Genomic DNA, 26,207 nt, shown 5'->3' on the forward strand with positions numbered 1-26,207 from the left:
TACAATATTTCTTGTGAACTTTTAAAACTATTTCTTATTATGAACATTTTTTTTAAACAGAAAATAATTATTAAATATAGATAAGTATATGCATGAATTTTTGAAATTGGAATGAAAGAGGAAAATAGGATGTCAGCTATTGTTGCCGACAACATAGATAAAGTTGATGATTCTGTTTTTAAAACACCCTTTCTGCCATCAAAGTAAGTTGGACTTTATCTTAATATATATATATTAAAAAAAAAAGAAAAAATATTTTCATCATCTATAAATTTTATCGGCACAACGTTTGTTCTCCCACATTCTATCTTATTTTTATTTAATATATTTTTTTTTCATTTTTGATTAAATGTTTATATAATACTTTTTTTTTATTTTATTTTAGGAAAGGAAATTGTAAAAAAAATGAAAATCGTAATAACGGTCATTTGGAAGATATTCCACAAGAAGAAAATAAAATAAATACAAAAAAAGAAATTAGAGAGAATGAAAGAAATGATTTATTACTTGATCCTTTTTATAATCATAAATGTCCACATACTGATTCATTTATTAAAAAAACGTGGCCTGATTTATCAGGATCAACTGTAGGTGATTGTGAAGATTTGGTAATGGAAGTTATTATTGATGATTTTTCAATATTATTATTCCGAAATAATGAGGAATATAATGTAAGAATTATTTAATATTATAAATATTGTTTATTGATATAATAATTATTGTAGCAATTTATGAAAGCTGAAAATAATAGACAGGCTAAATTAGATGCAGAGAGAAAGCAGAAAGAAATAGAAGCGGAAGCTAGAAGACGTAAGGAAAAGAAGAAAGCTTTAAAGAGAAAAGTAAGAGATTAAATTAATTTTATTTTATCTTCTTATATTTGTTATTTTAGTTAAAACTTGAAAAAAAAATGAAGAAAAAGAAATTTGAAATGGAGAATGGAATGCAACCCATTCCTATGAGTAGTGAAGAAAAAGCTGAACGCAAACGTTTAAAACGTGAAATGAAAGAGAAAAAACGTGAGGAACGGAGATTATTACGTAATCAAAATAAAATTACAGGTGCTGATACAGGAAATAAAAATAAATGTAGAGGAAGTTCTTTGTCGGTATGTTTATACTTTTTATACTATGACCTTTTAAACATGATTGATATAATTCAATTGTTCCTTATCTTTTTTTTTTGTTTCCATTATCAATTAAGTAGTCTTTGTTACATATTATAATTAGTTTAATACTATGTTGAAATATAGATTTTATAGTTTCATTTTATCTCTCAGTTTAACTTTTTTTTTTTTAAATTATATAGTTATTAAATTACAATATTTTATCAATTAGCTTTTGACAAATGTCATTAGTTTTATTTTTAATAATTTATCTATTTGAAAATCAGAACAAATAGTTATTTTAGTCCATTTTTCTGTTCATTGTTATCATAAAATATCCACTAATATGTTATATTAGGCTGCTGTGGTTTATTAAAACTACCACCTGTGGGATACCATAAATTAGGATGAGTATGCTATTTATAAGTCAACAACTTTTTAAAATTTTTATATAGATTTTTATATTTTTTATAAATTTGTTTTAAAATAGTATATTTGTTGAGTTAACAATTTTCAAGATTACTATAAAAACTATTATTTTTCTATTCGTAAGCATTGTAAAAGCACACCTGATCCTTCTCGAAACTAGTCTTGTTAAGTTGATTGCGGTACAATCTACAGCATTTACGAGATCATTTTTCTATTTTTTCCCTTATCATAAAATTTCATCAATTGCTTGATATATATATATATTTTAAAGGAACACATTTATTTCCTATAACCACTTAAAAAAAATATTATGATCAGAAAACTTTAATATTTTATTAACACATGTTTTATTGTCAGTTTATGACAAATTTCATTAATATTTTATATGATTATATTACCATGTTTGTTTAATATTTTTTTTTTGTTTTATCTATGTTTGTTATTACTGATTATTTTTACCTAGATACAGTTTTAAGTTCTTATCGTAAAATTTTATTTTGTTAGGTAATTTTATACATATTTCTTATTGAATGTTTGATAATTTTCTTAACGCTTCATATCTTTTTTTTTTATCGACTCAACTGAAAAGCTTCCTCCAAAAATAATATGTTTTGACTTTTATTCGATATTTAAATAATATATTGTGGATGGGACTTTGTCTAGAAATATATACACGTCAATCGTTATTATTTTAATAATTTTTTTTCTATTGCAACTATGATTTATTTTTCTATTAAACATGCATTGTTTATAATGTTAAGTTCACCCTTTTTAATTACTCTTTTTATTAATTTAATAAATGATAGATAACATTAATTGTTGTTATTTTTAGTTTTTATTATATATATATATATATATATATATTTTTTTTTTAAATATATTTATATTATTGTAGAAAAAAGAGAATATATGTATATATATTTCTTCATACTTTTTTTTTCTCTATTTATAGTATTTATTTGTTTTTGTTTACATACTTCTATCATTAATCATTGCAATTTTATTACTTTCTTATCTTTATATGTAATAGACGTAATTAAGGTGAAATAAAATTATATAACTAGGTACATTGATACATTTATTATTAGTTTTGAAAGTCGATCATTGTTTTAAAAAATTGCAATCAATGAATAACTCTTTAGATAGTACTTAGAAATGTTTAATTTTATACGCTTTTTACAAATTTTTATATAAATAACCTTATGATAATCTTCTATAGTTCCTTGCTAAAAAATGCATTAATCTTTTTGCTTTTATTTAATATTGCATTTTTGATATGCAATGTTAATTTTAGATTATATTCAATATAATAGATTTCTTTGTCCTTATCAATTCCGATAACATGACTGTTAATTATTCTTCCGCTTAATCAGCATATCATCTTTAAAATATGTTAAAGTGTATGCTTGAATAAATAATCTTTTACCACTGATTATTTAAACTGCGTCATCTATAAAGAGGCTTCACAAAATACTTCTTGCGCTAATATTCTTTGTTTGTCTCTCTTACTTTTTTTTATGTCTTTTTTTTTATGAGACTCTTAACAAATATTTGTATTCTTATAATCAAACTTTTTTTGCCAACTGTATTATCAAGAATTGTATGAGAACTTTGACAAAAACTGTTTATTTATTTCTTAAGATTATTTTAGACAAACTTTACTTTTTAAGGTTATCACTAAAAATAAAACTTGGTATATGATGTTATAAAGGGGGTATATTTGAGAATAGAAAGATAAGATTGATTGAATGTTTAAAATTTTTAGTATTAAAAAAAAAATGGATAAAAGGGACACGTTGCATTTATAGATGGACATTTTGTTTGCCATTTATTCTTACATCATTGATAACTTTTTTCTTTTTGTTGTAATTACATAATATATAATTTTTAATTAGGAATAATTGTTGTCTGTTTTGACTTATTATTTTAAAGTAACCTTGTATCAATTTTCAATCGAAATTTTCTCTAGAAAAGATGAATGTGTTATTTTTATATACTAATATTATAATATCGTTTATTTTTTAAATTATTTTCTTTTTGACTTACCAATATTTATATTCAGGTTGTCATTTTTTTTATTCTCTATTCTCAATTTCCTATTATAAACTAAGTTTATTGTTTAAATAAAAAAGTCTACTAATAATAAACATTCATGAAATATTTGACAACTGACAGATGTTGTTTCACTAGCCTTTGCATATAATATTTTATGTGTATCATTTGTTATGTGTAAGTGTAAATTTAAAAAATTAAATATTTGATCTTTATTCGTTTAATTTAATTTGTCACTCTTGTTGTTATTAATAAGCATATAGTGTGTAAAATTATTTAAGGGCATAGGAGGATTATTATTTACATTTTTAAATTTAATTAACTTTTTTTTTTTTTTTTTTATTTTTTTTACTTTTTATATTATATTATCTATAAAAGATTTTTTTTTTTAATTTATCTTATGAAATCATATTTACTAAATTTTTTTTATTATTAATTTTTACTATTACTACTTTTTTTTTTCTACCTACTATTTTTATTATTAATTATACCTTCATGTTATCTGCCATAAACGTCATCAACTATCAATTTCTTTTTTCTTTTTTACTCATAAAATTTTTATTTAATAATTTATTATTATCGTCAACTTGCCTTATCACTGTCTTTAACTATACTTATTATTAATATCTAATTGCCTTTATTTTTCTGCTAAACCTCTTATTTGTCTAAATCACGCCTATTATATTTTAAATATTATAATCATACTTCATTTTAAACCTTCATTTAAATACCGTTAAGCCACATATGTCATATACTTTGTCTTTATATCTCTTACATTATTTTATCAATATATTTATCAATCCTGAAATAGTTATTATTATTCTTTATTTCCTTTTAGCCAGTTCTACACAGCTCTGACGTTCCTTCAACTTCAAATTGTACTAACTTGGATTCTAAGCATATGCAGTCACCGAGAACGAATGACGGGTATTCTTTGTTGGCTCCTAATAATAATATGAAAAGACCTTCATCTATTTCTGTAGATTCTGGAATAATAGGTGGTCCTCCTACTTCAAAATTACCTAAATTAGAGGTTGATGAATTTAAATCTTCTATGTTAGGTATAGCTGTAAAAACAGCAGAAGTAGTTAATGTAAATAAAATTCCTGCAACACCACCTTCAGCAAATACTGCAAATGGCCATTCAGGTACCCCCACTTCATCGATGGATATTAAAAGTTCTTTACCTAATAATAATTCAATTCAAAATAATGTATCTGTTTCAACACCTCAGACACCATCTAGTAGTAAACAAGGATTATTAACTCCAGGAATGCAACCAACACAATGCTTTTCTAATAATATGATGTTTATGGAGATTTTAAAAACAAATCCGGGATTAGCTGCTATGCTTCCTAATAATACCGGTCTTCAAGTTAATATTCAGAATCCATCATTATCTTCTAATCAATCTCAACAACTTTTACATCTTCAACAAATTTTACATCATCAAAATACTTTAGCTAATTCGGTTGTTCAAAGGGGAATTTCTAATAATAATAATCCATCAAATTTAATTCAACAACAAATGCAAATGGCTTCATCGCAGATAATGCCAAATATGCCTATTCACAATAATCTTGGTACACCTTTAATGAATGGATTTGCGGGACAAATTAATGCTCCTGTTGTTAGTACACCTACTCGACCTGTACCTCCACATGGATCTCAAGTTATCAATAAAACCCTTTGTAATTATAGTGATACACATTTAAAAATATGTATGGAAATTAACAATGCAAAATGTACCACATCAACTGCTAACAATGGAATTCAAAGTTCATCAAATATTTCTAATCCAACAAATACAATTCAAAATAATGTTTCAAATATGACTACATCAACCAATGAAAGTAAAAAAACTACTTCTATTTTACAGGCTTCAAATTCAATGCCAGGAATAACTACGGGTATTGTACCATCATCTTCTAATATATTATCAACTCCTGGAAAAGCTGTAAATAATGTTATTCCTACAAATCAAAATACATCTAGTAATTTAACACATCAACAAGCCGCTATGATTCAAGCAATGAGTGCTCAATTACAACAAGTTAACAATGCTAAATTAGTAGTCGGAAACCAAAGACCACAATCGGTAATGGCTAATGGAGGATTATTTTTTAATACTCCTTCTGGTACAAATGTCCCCAGTAATGCTGTTAATCACCAGGCATTATTTTCCAATAATATGTCAAATTCAAATGAAGCTGCATTCCAACAGTTAATGATGCAGGCTGCTTTACAGGCAAATGGAAATATAGGACAAATTCAACAACAGAATCCACTTTTAGCTGCTCAAATAACAGCTATGCAACAACAACATAATCAAGCAGCAAATTTACTTATTCAAAATGCTGTTAATGCTCAAAATTCAGCTGCATCAAATTTAATATCTGTAAATACAAATCAAACACCCGGTGCTTTGGCTACTAATGGAGATCCAAATAAATCATTGTTAAATTCGGTAAATTCAAAGAATGTTCTAATTGCACAAGCAAATGAACAAAAACAAAAATTATTGAGTATTTGTACTAATGAAATATTAAAATGTGCACAACAAATCCAACATTATCAGAATTTATTAAATACACTTCAGATTCCAGCAGAAAAAGAAGCTGCAAAAGCTGAATATATGAAGTATGTTGCTATGCATGCTGAATTAAATAATAATTTAATAAATATCAAAAGTCAGCTGAATACACCATTACAACAAGAGAACCTAATTACTGCTCAGCAACAACTTCAAGCAGCTGCTATGGCAGTGAATACTAATAATCGGTCTCAATTGTCAAATAATATTAGTATACCTAATACAATGATAAATAATATATCAGTTGATTCTTTGTATGAAATACAAAGACAAGCCGCGGCACAACAACATCTTTTACGGCAGTATCAAAATTTAGCAGGTATTCAACAATTTCAACAACAACAACAAAATCAGTTAAATGCAGCTGCTTCAGTACAGAATGCATCAATGCTTCAAAATCAATATGCTCAATCTCAAATGTTACAAATGCAACAATTATTAGCAGCACAACATCCAATGTTTAAACAATCGAATAATAGTAATTCTGGAAATCATAATCTTGAACAATTACATAGACAAAGATCTGCTACGATAACAGGAGAAATATCAAGTTCGAGTCATAATGGCGTATGTCATCAATAAAAACTTGAAAGTCAAATCTTTCTAGAAAAAAAAAATAATATTTTTTTTGAATCAATTCCGTTGAAATTTCAGTGAAAATGATCTCTATATATTAATGTAGATTCTATCACTGTAATCAATACTCTTATAATCCATGCGGGTAACTATTCCTTAGAATTTTTAATTTTATTTGTCGATAAAAATGAAATTATTCATTCGACTTTTCAATAAATTAACAAATGTTTTATATAGAAGCTTTTGTTACTTTATTTAACGTGTATACATATGATTGTTTTAATTTTATCCTCTTTTAATAAAAGTTTGAATATTTTATTTATTAATTTTCTAGATTATTTTAGAAAAAAAAATTATATCCAGGACATAATTTATGCATAATTAATTACACAAATGTAACAAGTTTTACATATTTTATTAACAATAATAATTTTAAAACAATTTTATATATTTAAATTATATTTTCCTAGATGTTTGTCATAATAACAAGTTTTTGTCTACTTTTAGCATTAAATTTTTTTCCATAATAGATATACATATATATATATATATATATTTTATAAATATATTAATTTTTGTCATTTTATAATTATATAAATATTTATTTTATTTTGTTATAAATATAAAATATTTAACAATGTTTTGTTTTCAATGTATATGTACATAATATAAATATATATTAATATTTAACAGATGTTTTAAAAGTTAAATTTATTTAATGAAATCTACTGAGACTGATAATATATATTTTTTTTTACTTTTAGAAAAATATACATATTTGTTATGTTCTAAATTAAGCAAAAATAATGTTTTATTTATCAATATTACCTAAAACTTTTGTATTATTTATGCTTCATATTATTATATTTTTCAAAATACCTGTTTTATATAAACATAAAAAATTTTAATATTATTTTAAAAATTGTACTTTTTAATGAATATATACGTTATTTAGTGCATTAAGTTCAAGTAAATATATTTAACAGTTGTCACAATAAATAATTCCAGAAGGAATTTATTAAAAAAAAAAAAATTAAAATAATTATATAAATAAAGACATGAATTTAATAAGAATTTTTATAATAAAAAGGGAAATTTGAATTGCTATAGATTAAAAAAAAATCTATTCTAACTAGATATTTAGTTTAAAATTAAATGATTATATAAAGATAATCTGACATTGATAAAAATAATTATGGAAATATAATTTTATTGTATAAATTTTTTTATAAAATAACTTTTTATCTATCTCTATTAAAATTATAACATATTTGTAAAAAAAATAAATAAATAAAAATTATATATTTTATGGAGATAAAGTTATTATTATTATTCTTTTTTTATTGATGTTGTCTTCTTAACAAAAATAGTATATTTTTGTATTTATATAATTGAACATATTTCACAAATAGTTAATTTATATTTTCCTACTTTATATAAATAATGTATATGAAAATAATTTTTAGATAAACCAGTCGTGAATTTGCCTTATATATTTTATTGTTGATTAATCTTTTTTTTTATTCCAAATAATAGAATAGGCAAAAAAAAAAATATTTATAAATGGAAGTATTAATAAAAAGTAACAATCAATTAATAGTTAAATTTGTTACTAAATATCCCATTAAATGTATAATTTTTTCACTTATTATAACTTTTATATTATCAATTTCATTGTTAAATGCTAAAGTTGAACGTGATATAGTAAAAAGTTTTTCTTCCTCAAATTCAAAAGCTGATATGTAAGTTATTCAAAAAAAAAAAAATTAATTTTTTTTTAAAATTAATATTAATATATTTTTTATATTATTTAATAACATCATTAAAATTAAATTTTTTTTTTTAATATTTAATATTATGTTACTAATAGATAAAGTATTTTATAAATAAGGAATAATTTGTATTAATTGCTTTCATTTTAAAATTGTATGACATTTATTAATAATATATTATCTGTTACTTTTATAGAGAATTAATGAGATACTTGGAATTTTATGGCTTTAAAGATGTGCCCAAAAGAGCTTTTTTATTAATACAGGCAAAAGATGGTGGAAACATGTTAAGAAGTAATATTTTAAAAAGTGTTTTGAAAATTGATGAAAGGATAACTAAAGTTATTGAAAAAAAAGTAATAGATAAAGAGGATACAGTAAATTTAGATAACCAAAAGTCAATTAGTAATACAAATGTTAATTATCAAGAAAAAAAAATCTCTTTGTGTCATCCTTTATGCAATCTTAACCAACCATTTCATTTATTTTTAAAATCACTTATTCCTGTTTTAGAAGGAAAAAATAAAAAAAACAAAACACAATATGATATTAATGAAAATACATTAACATATCCTCATTTTAAAATAATGGGAAATGATATTTTTATAGGATTAAATTTATTTGGGGTATTAACATCAAATCATATATTTCAAAATAATAGATCAAATATACAATTTGTTGAGACAATAATATTATGGTATGTTTCAAGATCTGATATAAATTATAAAACTAATGATTTTCAAAATATAACATTACAATTATTTGAAGAATCAACATTACATAAAAATTCAAAAATTAATAGTGATGTAGTATATGAAATATATGGTGATGAAATTGCAAATTATGAAATGGTTAGAGGTGCCATAGAGGCAACTATATTAATGATTATTGGATTTATTCTACTTATTGGTTTTGTAACATTTATTTTTTATACACAAATTAATCCCAAAAGATATGTTATTTATCTTGTTATTGGTGCAATTGCTTCACCTTTTCTTTCTGCATTATCATCTTTTGGTTTATTAGTTTGGTTAGGATATGATTTATATGTTATTATGTGTGTAACACCATTTATGATATTAGCAATTGGTGTTGATGATGCATTTATATTAACAAATTCATTTGTAAAATTATCACATTTAAAAGATCAAAATGTTAGAATATTTAAAGCATTATCAGCTGTTGGACCATCAATAGCAATAACATCTATTACTAATACTGTTGCATTTGGTATTGGATTTTTTACACCTACAAGACAAATGAGTTTATTTTGCCTATGTATCTCTATTGCTGTTATGATAGATTATATATTTACATTTACACTTTTTCTTCCTATACTTGTATTAACATCAAAAAAACAGGATGAAAATCAAAAAATTCAGGAAAAAAATAAAATGGAGTTAAATTTTATTAAAAAATATGTTAATCTTTTATTTTCATATAAAGGAAAACTAATTTTGATTATTTTAATGATAGTTATTTATATAATATCATCTTATCATATTCTTAATATGCGTCAAACATTTATACCATCAAAAGCTTTTCCTTCTGATTCCCACTTAGTAACATCATTAGAATCTATTAGAAAAGTATTTGATAGTCATTTTCCAGTTAGTATATTTTTTTCAAATCCTCCAAATATAACTAATACTAATGAATATGAAAATTTTTATCAAATGATAAATAAAATAGAAAATCTTAATGAAACTTATGGAAGAAATAAATCACTTATATTATTAGATAAATATGAAGATTTTGATAGAAAAACACATAAAATGTTTAATTATTTTGGAATAGTTAATAATAACTATAGTTTAACTTTAGATAATATGAAATATTTTATTACTAATATACTTAAGACGGAAAGACTTAAATATGATGAAAAGAATAAAAAACTTTTAAAACTTCATATAACAATAATGGCAAAAAATATGAGTGAATGGTCAAAAAGAGCAAAATACTATGAAAAAATTCGAAATATACTTGAGGAGTATTCTGAATTCAATGGTACTATATTTGATGCAGATTCGGGTGTTTTAGATATGATACTCAATGTTAAAAATGATCTAATTGGATCAATTACAGTATCAATTATATCTATGGGTATTATTTGTTTACTCTTTATCCCAAATTTTATGGGAGTTGTTTTAATTGTTATTACATTAACCTCCATTTGTTATAGTAAGTTAAATATAGTAATATTTATTAATAAATTTATTTATATAGATCTTGTTGGATTTCTAGCATGGTGGGGATCGGATCTTGATATAATAACAATTGTTGATGTACTAATTGCTAGTGGTCTTTCTGTTGATTACACAGCACACTTTGCTCATATTTATTTTGCTTCAAAAGGCAGTTACAAAGAACGCCTAACTAATACATTATCTGAAATTTCACTGCCAATGATTAATGCCGGTTTATCAACATTCCTTTGCATGTTCCCCTTAATATTTATTCAAACATATTCAATTTTAGCATTTGCCAAAACTATTTTTATCGTTGTTGGTCTTGGTTTAGTACATGGATTATTTGTTCTTCCAATAATTTTAATACTAGTACCATTAAATGATGAATTTACAGTAAATTTTGAAAATGATACTTCTGATCAAGATAATATTAATGTAACATCTATACAGCCATTTATAACTAAATAAAAATAAAAATTTATTAACCTATTTCTTTTATTGAATGTAAAAATAAAGACTAAAATTTTCTTTTTTTTTTATTTGTAACTATTTAACGATACAAATATTCAGCTTGTAAATTAGCTGCTAATTCAGGTTCCCATCGATCTCCGTTTAATAAAAGTTTTTCTTTATTGTACAATAATTCTTCATGAGTCTCAGTAGAATATTCAAAATTTGGTCCTTCAACAATAGCATCAACAGGACAAGCCTCCTGACAAAGACCACAAAAAATACATTTTGTCATATCAATATCATAACGTGTTGTACGACGTGATCCATCAGGTCGTGGTTCTGCTTCAATAGTAATAGCCTTAAATTAAATAAAATTATTTGTATTGTTAAAAAAAAAAAAAACTAACTTGTGCTGGGCAAATAGCTTCACATAATTTACAGGCAATACATCTTTCCTCTCCTGAAGGGTAACGACGAAGTGCATGTTCACCACGAAATCTTGATGAAAGTGGACCCTTTTCAAAAGGATAATTAATTGTAGCTGGTTCAGTAAAAAAGTGACCAAGCATTACACCAAATCCACGAATCATTTCAGTAAAGTATACTGAATTAAGAGCTTTAACTATGTCACTATCTGTTGACCCATCTTTTGCTGCTGGTTCTCCTACATATACTAAAAAAAGAAATATAATAAAAATAATATTTATTAAAATATCCCTTACCATAATTTGTTCTATTTTGACCAATTGACACTAATCTTGTAGTAATAGTTTTAGACAAATTTGATGGTCCAAATCTGGATAACATAATTTGGAATTAACTATAATTCTTTTAATGTTTGTAGTAGTAACAAAGAAAAATTGGAATAGTGTAATGACAACATCAGACACTTCCTTCCAAGACACCTCTCTATTATTCTCCAATATAAAGTGTGTTTTAGATGCTTACTTTTTTTTCTTTAATGTTTAATGTTATTTATTAATTGATAGTTAATCATTTTTATCATATTTTAAGGTGTAATGCATGGTCAGATAAAAGATATGAATTCTGAAGAAATTCAATGGCAAAAGGAACATGAAGAGATGCATAGAAAACATGCTAACCATGATGGTATGTTTCAAAAATCTAAGAAATTAACATAATTTTATTTATGTGGATTAGTTTATTGTTGTATAAAAATAAATTTTAGTCATGCATGCTGAAATACTTATTATATTTATAATTGCTTTAATAATTTTTCAACTACTATTAATATGGTGGAAATCAAAAAATTTTAAAAGTTATCAAGTAAGTAAATAATAAAATGATTTAAAATTATTTTAGCTTGTTTCATTACTTGGACTCTGGGCAATACCTTTTTTTGTTGCAATGACAAAACATTGGTATCGCTTTATATTAACATGGGTTATATTTACAACTTTTAATATATATTTATATAGAAAGACAAATCAACCACATATTTCTGGAAAAATTCCAAGACTTGTTTATAAATGGTTTTTATTTTTACATAAAATGAGTTATTTTTTAGGTGTTGTTGGTTATTTAATAATGATGTTTACACTTCTTGGTTTAAATACCATTTTTGGTTTAAAAGCCAATGATTGTTTAGATGCTGGAATTTTATTTTTATGTTATGGTTTATATTATGGTGTATTAATTAAAGATTTAGCTGAAATTACTTCAGAAAAAATGGCATGTAAAATAGGATATTTTACATCTGATGGTTTACCAAAAAAAGTTTTAGAAAATAATATTTGTGCAATTTGTGGAGATAGACTTAATTTAACAGGACAATTACTAAGAACAGATAAAGATTTTGATGATGAAAATGATGTTGAGGCAGTTCATGCTTTGTCATGTCAACATTTATTCCATGAATACTGTTTAAGAGGTTTTGTTATTGTTGGAAAAATGGCAACTTGTCCATATTGTAAAGAAAAAATTAATTACTCAACAACATTTAAAAATCCTTGGGAGAAACCTCATTTACTGTATGGGCAATTTCTTGATTGGGTTAGATATTTAGTTGTATGGCAGCCTCTAATTGTTATAATTGTACAAGGAGTTACAAAATTCTTCGGGTTAGAGTAGTATATATAAAAAAAAAAAGTTTAACTGAAAATTAAGATAATAATTTTATTTCTAAAAATTATTTTTATTTATTATAGAATTGTTATTCAATTAATATAAAATTTTTAAATTTTATATTACTTTTGTAATTGGATTTTCCATTTAATATTTTATTGTAATAATATAGTTAATTGTTTAGTTTAATTCATTTATAGAATGACAAGTAGAAAATATGGTTTTGTATTAAAGAAAGAAGAACCTATTAACAAAAAGACAAAAGTAGATAATATATTTAGTTATAGTGATAATGAAGAAGACGAAAGTATAGTAATTAAAAATGAAATTGATAAAGTTAGTGAAAAAGTAGATAGCGATAATGATATTTATGATTATGATGGTATATATGAAGAAATACAAAAAGAGAAATTAAAACATATAACGAAAAAAAAAGAGGATGATAAAAAACCAAAATATATTGAAAAAATAATGGCAGCACAAAAAAGAAGAGAACTTGATCGATTTTTGGCTGAAGAAAAAAAAATTCAAAAAGAACGAGAAGAGGAAAAAGGAAAGTATGGTGATAAAGAAATTTTTATTTCTTCTAGTTATAAGAAAAAGCTTGAAGAAATTGCTCAATTACAAAAAATTGAAGAAGAAAGAGAAAAAGAAGATGAGAAAATCAATGAAAAAATTACAAAACATAGTGTTTTAAGATCAAGAATGTATAAAGAATTTTTAAATAACATAGATAATAGTGTTCCAGTTGAGGAGAAAAGTACAGCTTTTAGAAGTGTCAAAGAAAAAAAAAAGAAAGTTGAAAGTAAAACAGAAAAATCAATTTATGATGATGAAGACGAAGATGAAATGAGACCTGTTATCAAACCATCAATAAAAGAAGAAAAAAAAGTAAAAGGTGGTTTAGAAATAAGAAAAAAACCAACAATTGAGATAGAGGAAAATAAAATTGAAGATATCAAGGTGAACACTGAAAATATATCAAATGTACAAATAAATATTGTAGAAGAAAAAGAACCTCAGGAAGAAGTTAAGCCAAAAACTACAGATGTTAGAATGCTTCCAAAAGAAATAAGATTGGAGAAAATACGTGAAATAATGAAGCAACGAAACACAAAAAGTGACATTAAAGCATATCAAAAAAGATATATGCTTAGAAAGTTAAGAGGTGAAATTGTTCCTGCAATGTAAAAAATTTAATTTTCTATTCTTAATCACTACGTGTTTTTTTATATAAAAAATATATAAATCCTTTGCAAAGTGTATGTTGCTGTATTATCAAACTTACAATAACTAAAATTTTGTAGTTTGTACTTTTTACAAAATTTAAATATTATTAAAAATCAATTTTTATAAATGATTAATTTGTATCTTTTTTTCTAGTATTTTCATATGTCATAGGTTTCAAACACTGTGTACTCTATGATTCATATGATGATTTATTTAATCAAACATAATTTTCTATATTTCAGCAATAGTTCTAAACCTAAAAATTTTTTCAACTGTATTAGAAAACACCATTTTGAATGATTCCTATGAATAATTTTCATTAGTTTTAAAATAAAATTTAAGCAGAAATATAAATACCCATTTTAAATTATTTATGTAAACGATGATTAAATATGACTTTTTTGAAAATATAATGGAAAGTAATAGGTTTTTTTTGTATCTTTAAATATTTAATTTAAATCACTTTTTAATATTTTTGAAATATTCAAATAATTTCATAAGAACATTTTAAAGTCAGAAAAAATTTTTTGATACATTGTTAAATAAAATAAATAAAAAAAATATTATTTCTGTAAATGTTATTATTGTAAATAAACAGATATATTTTATACAAAAATTTCATTTTGCAAAATACAAAAGCAATAAAAAAAAGTGATAAAGTAAATAAAAATATTTATTAATATATATGAGTTATAAGACACATAATTACAATATGCAATAGTAAATTTTATTTAAATTAATTAGGACGACAAAAAAAAATCCAAAATTTCTTTGGATTAGAGGTAATGATGTATTACTTGAAAAAACAATTACAAGCAGCTTACTTTTTTTGAAAGAAAATTGTGTCATAAAAAGTTACAATACATAAATTAAAAAACAAACCTTTTTCACAAAATTGTGTAATTAAAAAGTTGTTTCTAATTTAAAAAAAAATTATAAACATTAATTAAATATTATTTTAAAGACGATAATAGAATACATATGTTGCTTTGCAGTTCCACTCATTACGATTGCTAGAATTGTTATAATTATTATAGTAGAAATCTAATCCCCTTTCGAGACTACAAAAAATACCGTTGTCAAAACTATAAAATATTAAAAATTAATATTTAATCACTTACTATACATATCTTTCATGAATATTTTCTTCATAAATAACATTGAAGTCAACTCCTGATGATTTACAGTGATTTTCAATTTCTGACATTGAACAACGTATTTTTGAATCTTTGTTACTTAGAATGTTAACAATTTGATTGTCAGTCTTACTCTTACCATATTGCTTTTTTAGTTTAACAATATTTTTACTACTTTTAGGAGCTTCAGTAATAATTTCAAAAGTTTCTAATGTATTTATATTTCTCCAACAATATTTAAAAAAATCGAGAATATTCTTTACCTGTATATCCTCAATCAAATAGGGATCTTTTATAGTTACAGATTTGATAGGCCTATAACTGTTATCTTTTTTATGGAGACGAATGTACTCTCCAAATATTGACTCAAATCCATGGCCCTTACTTTTTTCTTTTATAATTCGAGTTCCTAAATATGTTGCATTATTATGAAGTTCTTTTTTAGGGACACTACCGGGGATCCTAGGATCAATGGGAATATTATCCCTAATTCTATCTGCAATAGAAATTGTTTTGGTATTTTTAACACCACAGATTTTTTTCCTTTTTGAAACGACATCTGACCATGGGGTAGAATCAGAAGATAAATATGATTGTGAACTGTTACATTCTTTATCAATCAAATTAATCAAATTTTTATCATATTCCTTTTCAACTTCCCCATTTCTTGGAATATTACTAGTTTTATCTAATTCTCCCCTTATTTTCATGTAAAAATCAAAAATTGTACTATGTAAACAGTGGTCAGACGATGTTGCTAAAAAAATATAAGCAAATAAAGGTTAATAAAAAAAAAAATATTTGTTTAAATATACCATGATAAAGATTCAACAATCTAGTAACAACATCCCCAAGGCCACTAATATATTCATTATTGTTACCATCATCTTTGGCAATTTTTACAGCTTCATACTCATTTTGAATATCAGTAAAATTTTCAATAACATAATCTGAATCATCATACAAATTATTTGAACATGATGGAATACTACTATTAGTCATTGAGAAATTATTATCATTTTTAAAAGTATTAACTTTTTTTTCAACTTCTTTAATCTCAGGATACTGATTTTGAGGAGCTAAAAATAAAAAATTATAACTTAATAAACACAAATTTACCTATTTTTAATATATCCATTAAATATTGAATATCTTCAATATATTCACATTTTTCAGAATAATTATCTATAGATTCAGCCACCTCGAGTCTGTCCTTGATATCACAAAGTACTTCCACAAAAAAATCTTGTGACATTTTTATTAACTAAAATTAAAATTTAATTAAAATTAGAATAAAAATTATTATTAATTATATAAAATTAATTTTCTATTTTACAAATATTTTAATAAATTATTAACTATTTAGAAGAGAGAAAAAAACAAAACTAAAAATATATATATATATTTAGATGAACAAATGTTTAGGTATAAAAAATAAGTACTAAAATAAACCTTTGCTTACAATTTTCTATTATGTGTTTTGGTGAGATTATGTAATTTTAAATGTTACAAATTTTTGTTTATAAAAAAAAACAATAGAAATGATAATCGTAATAATAAAAAAAATAGATAATTAAAATATATAAAATTAAAAAAAAATGTTATATTTTTCTAGAGAAATTAATAAAACAAATTCATGGTAAAACGTATACTTTATTAAATAATGCTAAAAAGTATAATTCTTTTAACAATTTGGTATTGTGATTAAGAAAATGATACTTTATATTTTGTGACAGAAATCATATATCAAAATAAGTACTTTATTATTCAAGTATTAATAAGAAATTAAAAATGTTTTTATCGTTTATATATATAAGTATATATTATAATGTATCAATATCATATATTAATGAGAGAACAAGAGTTTGTTTGTTACAGAAAAATTAACAAATTAATAATAAAAAGTGTATGTAATAATTTAGGTAAGATATACTACATTTTTAATAACATTAAATAAAATTATGTATTACTTTTTTTTTAAAATATTAATATATTAATTTTTCCTTTTAAATGTAAATTTTAATCTGTAATAAAACAAATTTTATAATTTGTTAGTTAATTAATGATATAATTATTATTCTATATTAAGCATTATAATTTCATTATATTATGTCTTAATATTATTCGTTAAATTTGTTGTTTATAACTATCTATCTATCTATCTATTTTTTTATTTGATTCTTTAATAAAAACTAAAATCATATTAAATACCGCAAAGTTATTTAAATTAAAACTTTCAATTCATGTGAAAGTTTAAAAATTGAATCAGTAGACAAACGATGTCAAAAATAATATTTATATAAATAATCAAATATTTTTGATGCAACAAGGAAATTTAACCTTAAAATATTTTAAAATAACAATTTAAATTATCAAATATTTCAAAGAAAAGTGGAATTTAAAGTAAGAAAAAAAAATTATATTTATTTTGTTTATCCAAATGCTAAAATTATTTATCTTTAAAATAAATTTGTTTCATTTCTCATGTACACTATCAAAGTTAATATATTATTTTAAAACAAGTTTGACATATACACTATTAAAAGAAACAATGATTTAATAATAATTAGAATAATATAAGAATTGTTTATATTATTAAAAATGCGAGGTAAAATTGTTCCGGAATTATATTTCTTTATAGAGTTTACCACCATGTACATTTATAGTAAAAATTTATAATTAATTTTAATCTTAAAATTCTTGTTTCATATGAGGATTATTTCTTATACAATTAAAATTTTTTATATTTATTAGTTATTATTTTATTGTAACGTTAATTTTTTATTATAAAAAATAAAAAAAAATTTTAATATATTTTTTTTATTACAATTTTATTTCAAATTTTGGTTATACGATAATAAACATAAATCACAAAAAAAAACTAATTTAACTTCAATAGTTTTCGCTTTAACAATTTCTTACATTACAGTGTTACGTAAAAAAAAATAGAAAATAAGTTAATCATTGATACATATTTTTATATCATCATTACTAAAAAAAAAGTACAAATGAACTTAATATATTTAGGAAAGTATTTAGATAATGCACGTTAAATATATAAATCTATTTTATATATTTTGCATGATATTTTTCAAATTAACCATGTTGTATTTCCTTTTTCATTATTATACATATTCTAAATTTTTATTAATTATATGATATTTATAGTAGTTTTTTTTTTTCTTTAAAAAATAATTTTTATAAAAATTATCTTAAAAATTAAAAATAAAATAAATGAAAATTAATTTTATTGACATCCTATTCACTTATATTATTTCCGGCTTTTTAAGCAATAGTTTTTTTAAAAATTTTGCTCATTTATTAATAAAACACCAATAATAAATATTTTTTTTAATAACTATTAATCTAATGGTTGAAACGTGTTCTTATTCTTGATAAAATACATAAAACTAGTCTCCAACACGCTTCCGCAGAAATGAGTAACATATACATTCATAAAAGTAAATATATGGCTTCAGAATCAATTTACGCTATGTAATAAGGTTAAATATTTTAACATTTTTAATTTGCCCCCTTAAATTCTTGCTTTAATGTTTAACAAATTTATTTATATATCAAGTAAATATTTTAACAGTTCATATGAATGTGAATTTAGATATACAAAACAAATATTAAATAGTATATATAATATAACCTCAATTAATTAATTTTATATTAAATATTTTTATATTACTTAGAAATAGGAGCTATCAAATAAAAACTTTTTTTTTTCTTTTTAAAATAATAATTATAAACCTTCCAGAATTTAGTTCTATCTTGACAATACTTTAACTTAATAAGGTCGCTCATGTCAAAGTTGACGTAAAATTTAGCAACAGCCTTTTTAAAACTTGTTCTTTTGACGTTGTCCATGTAAGCATCCCACAATTTAATTTCAAACATATTTTACCTACACATCATTGATCAAATTTCCTCCACTGTTCTACTGTCTTAACCGTTACCAATAAAGAAATTCATTCTCCGGCACAGTGAATTTAATTCTCCTTGACATTTTGATAGCTGCAATATTTCTCCTTCACATACTTTTTTACATGATTTCAAATTTCACCATTAAAATTTTTATTATGTAATTGTGTGTTCTAAAACTAGATATCTATTTTAATAGCGAGATGGCTATATATATTAGAGGAATGTGTTACGTTTAAACTTATTTTTCATACAAAGGTCATATTGTTAACATATATTTTTATTAATTTATTTCAGAATTTTAAAAATTTTTATTAATATACAACTTTTTTTTTTCTTGAAATTTATTTTTATCATTGATATATATTATTAGAAAAGACAAAAAAAAATAACAAATAATTAAAAATAAAGATCAAAATGCAAAGTTGGTTTACTGCATTTAGAAATAATATGGCACCATCGAGTTTTCGTGCTATTCATATGCCTCAAGGTTTTGATATACATATATTTTTAATGGTAGCAGTTTTTATTGTACCATATATAGCATTTATTATAATATTACCTGGTATACGTAAAAAAAGATTAATATCATTTATTGCTATTACTTATCAATTGACAATTGGATGTATGCTTGCAGGTAAATTTAATTTATTTTAACTTCACATATCATATTAAATTATTTTTATTTAAAATTATGTAACACCCTTTAAACAAAATCACTTGACAAATAACTTTATTTTATAATTATTTATTTTTATTTTCTAGTATCAATTGTATTACCATATTGGAATATAGGTGCTGTTAATGTTGAAACATTTATAAAAGCACATTCAACTGATGTTACTCCTGCTACACTTTCAGTAAAAGTTGGTTTAAATGTATTAAATGTTTCATTAAATATTAATACACCATTACTACATGATTATGTATCAAATAATCAATTTGATTTATCAAGTCATAAAATTATGAAATTAGAATTATATAAAGCATATAAAAAAGGTTTAAGTTTACCGGTAATAAAAATTTTAGAATATTTCTCTCAACATCAGGAAGGATTTGATTGGGGATATAAATATAGAAGAGCTGGCCATTATACTAATGCTTTTTTATGTATTGCTATTGGATTTTGGTGTTTACAGGGTATATTTTTATGTTTACTTCCTCATCATTATAGTAAAGCAATGATAATATCTGGACTTTTAACAATAATTGCTAATTTAACTTATGGTATTGTATCACCATCAAATTTTGCAATACCATTTAGAGGTGAAAATGGTGCTTTATCATTATTAATTTTTCGATATGGTGCATGTTTTTATATTTCATTAATTTGTGGTCTTTTACAAACAACTATTGGTACTGGATTACTTATACTTCAAGTTTTAAGAGTATATGTTATTTTAACTGTTATGAGTTCTAAAACAATGGATGCTAATGTTGGTCCATCATGTAAACATGGTGGAATAAGAAGGCAAATAACAATTGTACGTGGAAGAATTGATGATGATCGTATACGATGTTCTACCTATATTAGCAATCAAATAAGAGCCCGTAATTGTGCACAATTAAGTGTTCCAAAAGAAAATAAAATTGAATCACCAATATTATTAGTTTCACAAAAAGAAGATTCATTTTTACAATCAACAATTTCAACAGATGTATCAATTCAAGGAAAAAGTAAAATTTTAAATGATGATAGAAATAGCCCTTATGAAAGTAGATCATCATTAAAAACAACACCTGCAAGTAGTTTAGGAAGTATTGATAATGTAATTCATCGTTCTATCAGTCAAATTGTATTAGAACATCAATCAAAATCAGATGATATAAAAAATGATCAATTTATAGTTGATGACAATCGAACATGTACAACTCCACAAAGTTTATAATTATAATATCATTTTATGAAATAATATTTTTGTATAGAAAAGAGCTTTTTTTATAATAACGGGTAAAAAAATGTAAAATAAATATTGTTACATACTTTATTTAAAAAAATAAATATAACATTTAATCATATAAAAAATTATTTTTAAACTTTACCTATCATTTATTTGTAAAGGTTACTAATGTTAAAAATCAAATCATAAACTCTTTACTAAAACTGTAGAAGGCAAGAACAATTTGTATAGTGAGCGTTTGTCATCAGAAGCTTAACAAAAATAACAACAAAAAATAAAAATATTTAAATAAATATTTGAAAGCAACTATAGTGACATTAAGGCACATTATTATTTAATTTTTTAAAGACCATGAGTCAAGTAATTAGAATTCCAAAAAAACAATTATTATAGACTAGTGTCTCATATGTGAATTGTAACCACCAAACCCAAAACTGTGAATACCATTATGTAAAGGAATTTGAGATTCACTTTGTCTTGGTGTGTTCCCAATTTCCATTGACTCTTCACCTAAAGCTGGCATATGACCTGAATTTGAACTAACATTTAAATTACTTGAAGAAGCAATTGTGGGCAAAGTTTGGACTGTTCTGGAACTATCATGAGGTGTTGTCAAGTGTCTTCTAGACCTAGTAGTCTTTGGTGGAGCATTACTTTGAAGAACAGATGGTGCAACATAAGTAAAACCTTCAAATGGATTAACTGACATTGAAATTGTTGTATCACAAGGCGAATCTACAGGAGTCATTTGTGTAAATTTAGTATCAAATAAAGAAGTATCTTCTTCATTAACAATTGTTGGCCTAAATGGTGGTTCAAGTTGTCTATTTTTTACCATTTGCCAATCAAGATGTCTGAAAAATGGATGTGCTTTGATTTCTTCTGCATCTTCAGGTGAACTCCCTAGACGAGATCCCATATTACGTTTTAAAAGTCTCTTTATTAAATCACGAGCTTCAATGCTTAGATATGGAGGTAGAGCTAACCTTCCTTTTAATATTTTGTCAATAGTTTTCTTACGATTTTCTCCTGTAAATGGTGGACCACCTGTAAGCATATCAAAAGTAAGCGCTCCTAAACTCCACCAATCTACAGCTTTATTATGACCACATCTCATTAAAATTTCTGGAGCCATATATTCAATTGTACCACAAAAAGTGTGAGTTACTTGATCACCCTCAATAGCTTCCTTACACAATCCAAAATCTGTTAATTTAACATGACCTTTTGAGTCAAGAAGTATGTTTTCTGGTTTTAAATCACGATAAATAATTCCTTGTTTATGTAAATGTTCCAAAGCAATAACAATTTCTGACAAATAAAATGAAGCTGTATCTTCCATAAAAATTCCTTCTCTTTCAAGGTGCATAAAAAGTTCACCACCTGATAAATATTCTAAAATTAAGTAAAGTTTACCGCCAGTTTGAAAGGCATACAAAAGTTCACAAATAAAAGAACTCTTAATTGCTTCTAGAATATTACGTTCAGCTTTTGTATGTGCGGTATCTTTTTGATTTTTAACAATAGTTGCCTTCTTCAAAACTTTCATAGCAAAAATTTTTCCTTTATCTACTCCTGATGTTTTTTTAACTTGAAACACCTTAAATCAAGAATAATAATTGTTGTAATTTTTTATTTATAAAACATACTTTTCCATAACCACCTTTTCCAAGTACTTTGAGTAACTCAAAATCTTCTGGACCAACTTTTGTATTTGGTGGATTAACGGAAGCTGCATCTAACTCAAATCCAACACAATTTGGATCCTCCATATACGATGATGATGGAGGTGGTGCTTCTATTTGACCCTAAAAAGAATAAATTATCATTTAAAATATGAAACGTACATCAGCTACATCAATGTATTCAAAATCTTCTTCCATCTCAACAGCATCATCAATAGGTATACCTCTATTGTCAGATAAATCTAATTCAAATATCTCAGCCATTTTTTAAACTATACTAAATGATATTTAAAACAATTTTTTTATACAATCGTGGTATAATACTATATATTAAATTTTGTTTTTTATTTCCAATTTTATGTAAAACCACCAAAACGTTTGGTGAATAAGAGTATAAATTAATATTTGTATTTACCTTTGAAAAAATTTTTTTAATCTGAAAAAAAATTTTTAAAAAATTTATAATATATATATATTTAATTTATGAAACAAAGCATCAAATTTTTATTAAAATATTATTATCTTAGAATACTTAACATGAGTTGGTACTCCTTTCATGTACAGTATAATTAAGGATATTAAAACTAGATTTTTTTTTCCCACATAAATAAATTCAAATTTTTACAAAAAAAACTGATATAAATACAACAAGAGGTTTATTATAAACCAATCTACCAGAAAATTTAATAATTTTAATATAAACAATAAAGTTTATACCCCTTACAAGTAATTTAAAAACTGATGTTTATATGACAATAACAAACTTTTTTTTTATAAATCTATATAAATTTAAAGCAAAATTAAAATTTTAAAAATTATAGAATAAAATATTTTAAATTATAAAAAGCATAAGTAAATTCATTTTTAATTCTCTTAGAATTTCAAAAATATTAATCTATATAATATTGATATATTTCTAGATAATCATTACTTTATAATTATTTTTACCACAAATTAAATATTAGATTATCTAAAATATTTTTTTTTTTTAAATAATTATTAAAAATTTATTATAATACACAATAAATATTGGTAATAGCAATAGTCAAAATATTCAGCATCTCATTATAATATAGTTTATAAACTTAAAAATTAAACAGTTAAAATTTAGTTGGAAGAATATTTTAAAATGCAATTTGATAACGTCCCAAACAGAATTTAGAGAAATACATACTTACTTATAACAAGACACAGAAATGAAAAAATGTTTGACGTTATCATATCAAAAGCACGGGAAAATCCTATGCTAATTTAAAAGATTATGTACTTTTGTGATGATAAATTAATGCTTATCTTTTTTTTTCATATATTTTTAAAAATAGCAAATATTCACAAAGAAAATATGGAAAATTAAAATAAATTAAAAAATAAAATTAATTGACAATGTCTAATGAAGTACTACATATGATATATATATATATATCTAAAATAGTATATTCTTTATAATACATGACATTTTACAATTTGAAGACAGTGCTACTTAAGAATAGAGTAAGAATGTTATATGCCTGTAGAATTAGCTTTTAAAAAAAAAGAAGCAATTTTATACATTGAATTGTCTATTAAAATGCTAACAATCATATATTTATCTGCCTATGAAGATTGACAGATAGATTGAATTGATAATAGCGGGAAAGTATGGAAGACAAGATATAATTTGTGTAATAAAATATTCTATTAATAAAATAAAAAACATAAGATTAAAATTATGTAAAACAAAGGTGTCTGGGAACAATTTATATACTATAAAAATATAAAATATTCTTGATAATTCAAAGATCACTATTTATCAAAATGTATCATTTTTTTAAATAAAATTATTATATACTAAAAAAAAATTTTATATAAATGTTATGAAAAAAAGCACGTAATTTAATTGTATGGAAATGTTTATCATAACGATGGCATTGAAAATTAGCATTAAAAATACAGAAAGCATGACAGGCAATAAGCAAATGCTTATCACATTAATCGATTTTACAGACCAACGAAAAATAGAGAAGCAGCGCGATTTTTAAAGGTCATATTTAAAACTATAAAGTAAATAAAAAATCGTAGAAAAATATTAATTTTAATTTTTAAATATTTTTTATAAATAGAATTATGTCTAAAAAGATAAAACAAGAAAATATATACATTATTATATATACGATAATTTAGTCGTTTCCATATTTTAATAGTTTATATTATTTTGTTGAAATTAGATTGCGATTTAACAACGCAGATTGCCGCGACGATTGTCGCAATGTCATAATAAAAATATAAAATTTAAGATAAAATTTTAATATAGTTATAATTTATTTTAATTATATAAACTAAATAAAAATAATATATAAAAAAAAAATAAAATCGTTTATAATAAAATATATACAAAGCTTAGTTTAACTGTGAAAAAAGTTTATTCTATTTATTGCAATATGTATGTATATAAATACTATTTTATATGCAGTGTGTTCTGTTTTCAAAAATTGATATATATATTTATAAATTAAAAAAAAAAATTAATATTGAACATAAAATATTATGGTATAAATAATTAAATTTAATTAACTTAAACATACTATTTTTTTATTTCTTAAATTGTTCCTCAACAAATATTGAGAACTTTTTTTATACTTCATTCATTTGTATAATACTTTGTAAAATAATATTAAAATACCCGTTACATAAATTTAAAAAATTTCAATATATTTTACATTTATTTAATGAAGAAATAAATATATTTAAAATTTTATTTAATGTTATTCTAAAAAAAAAAATACCATCAGAAATAATTTTCATGTATTGGTATTAAAATTAAAATATCAGCTTATATTTTTTAATGTAATATTGATTTAAATGATTTAATATTTTAACAATACAAAGATATATAAAAAATCGAAACATTGTCTAAATGTTATGTATCTATATTTAAATATATATAAATAATATATTAAATTTTTTAAAATCAACACAAATTTTGTTCCAATTTTAAATAAAAATGGTCAGTGATGAATTAATAATTTATTAACAATTACATACTTAATTATAAACATCACTTTTTTTTAATGATTATCTTTAATAGTCTTATTATT

General features: G+C 22.8%; 7 protein-coding genes across 7 annotated transcripts; 4 read left to right on the forward strand and 3 right to left on the reverse strand.

Moving 5' to 3' along the window:
* Window positions 1-111: 111 nt before the first annotated feature.
* SRAE_2000250400 (Hypothetical protein) lies at window positions 112-6,761 on the forward strand (the record flags this gene model as incomplete). The annotated part of the gene is made up of 6 exons (XM_024653579.1): window positions 112-203; window positions 386-671; window positions 726-842; window positions 893-1,019; window positions 1,062-1,108; window positions 4,425-6,761. 6 exons carry the CDS (start codon window positions 112-114, stop codon window positions 6,759-6,761), a joined length of 3,006 nt encoding a protein of 1,001 aa, XP_024507042.1.
* A 1,557-nt stretch (window positions 6,762-8,318) lies between these two features.
* Window positions 8,319-11,184, forward strand: SRAE_2000250500 (Sterol-sensing domain and Patched family-containing protein; the record flags this gene model as incomplete). The annotated part of the gene is made up of 3 exons (XM_024653580.1): window positions 8,319-8,497; window positions 8,724-10,708; window positions 10,754-11,184. 3 exons carry the CDS (start codon window positions 8,319-8,321, stop codon window positions 11,182-11,184), a joined length of 2,595 nt encoding a protein of 864 aa, XP_024507043.1.
* An 82-nt stretch (window positions 11,185-11,266) lies between these two features.
* On the reverse strand, window positions 11,267-11,976 carry SRAE_2000250600 (NADH dehydrogenase [ubiquinone] iron-sulfur protein 8, mitochondrial; the record flags this gene model as incomplete). The annotated part of the gene is made up of 3 exons (XM_024653581.1): window positions 11,267-11,527; window positions 11,577-11,842; window positions 11,892-11,976. The coding sequence occupies 3 exons, from the start codon at window positions 11,974-11,976 to the stop codon at window positions 11,267-11,269; spliced, it is 612 nt and encodes a 203-aa protein (XP_024507044.1).
* Window positions 11,977-12,188: 212 nt separating this feature from the next.
* Window positions 12,189-14,445, forward strand: SRAE_2000250700 (Zinc finger, RING-type domain and Zinc finger, RING/FYVE/PHD-type domain and Domain of unknown function DUF2040 domain-containing protein; the record flags this gene model as incomplete). Its single annotated transcript, XM_024653582.1, has 4 exons — window positions 12,189-12,279; window positions 12,359-12,456; window positions 12,493-13,250; window positions 13,455-14,445. 4 exons carry the CDS (start codon window positions 12,189-12,191, stop codon window positions 14,443-14,445), a joined length of 1,938 nt encoding a protein of 645 aa, XP_024507045.1.
* A 997-nt stretch (window positions 14,446-15,442) lies between these two features.
* On the reverse strand, window positions 15,443-19,523 carry SRAE_2000250800 (Hypothetical protein; the record flags this gene model as incomplete). The annotated part of the gene is made up of 7 exons (XM_024653583.1): window positions 15,443-15,569; window positions 15,606-16,029; window positions 16,075-16,377; window positions 16,436-16,699; window positions 16,740-16,884; window positions 17,083-17,088; window positions 19,377-19,523. 7 exons carry the CDS (start codon window positions 19,521-19,523, stop codon window positions 15,443-15,445), a joined length of 1,416 nt encoding a protein of 471 aa, XP_024507046.1.
* A 441-nt stretch (window positions 19,524-19,964) lies between these two features.
* On the forward strand, window positions 19,965-21,436 carry SRAE_2000250900 (Moladietz; the record flags this gene model as incomplete). The annotated part of the gene is made up of 3 exons (XM_024653586.1): window positions 19,965-20,184; window positions 20,313-20,687; window positions 20,727-21,436. 3 exons carry the CDS (start codon window positions 19,965-19,967, stop codon window positions 21,434-21,436), a joined length of 1,305 nt encoding a protein of 434 aa, XP_024507047.1.
* Window positions 21,437-21,842: 406 nt separating this feature from the next.
* On the reverse strand, window positions 21,843-23,397 carry SRAE_2000251000 (Protein kinase domain and AGC-kinase, C-terminal domain and Serine/threonine-/dual specificity protein kinase, catalytic domain and Protein kinase-like domain and Ribosomal protein S6 kinase family and Protein kinase, C-terminal domain-containing protein; the record flags this gene model as incomplete). The annotated part of the gene is made up of 3 exons (XM_024653587.1): window positions 21,843-23,048; window positions 23,098-23,256; window positions 23,296-23,397. The coding sequence occupies 3 exons, from the start codon at window positions 23,395-23,397 to the stop codon at window positions 21,843-21,845; spliced, it is 1,467 nt and encodes a 488-aa protein (XP_024507048.1).
* Window positions 23,398-26,207: the final 2,810 nt, after the last annotated feature.

The sequence above is a fragment of the Strongyloides ratti genome (genome assembly GCF_001040885.1).
Source record: "Strongyloides ratti genome assembly S_ratti_ED321, chromosome : 2".
Classification (NCBI taxonomy): Eukaryota; Metazoa; Nematoda; class Chromadorea; order Rhabditida; family Strongyloididae; genus Strongyloides; species Strongyloides ratti.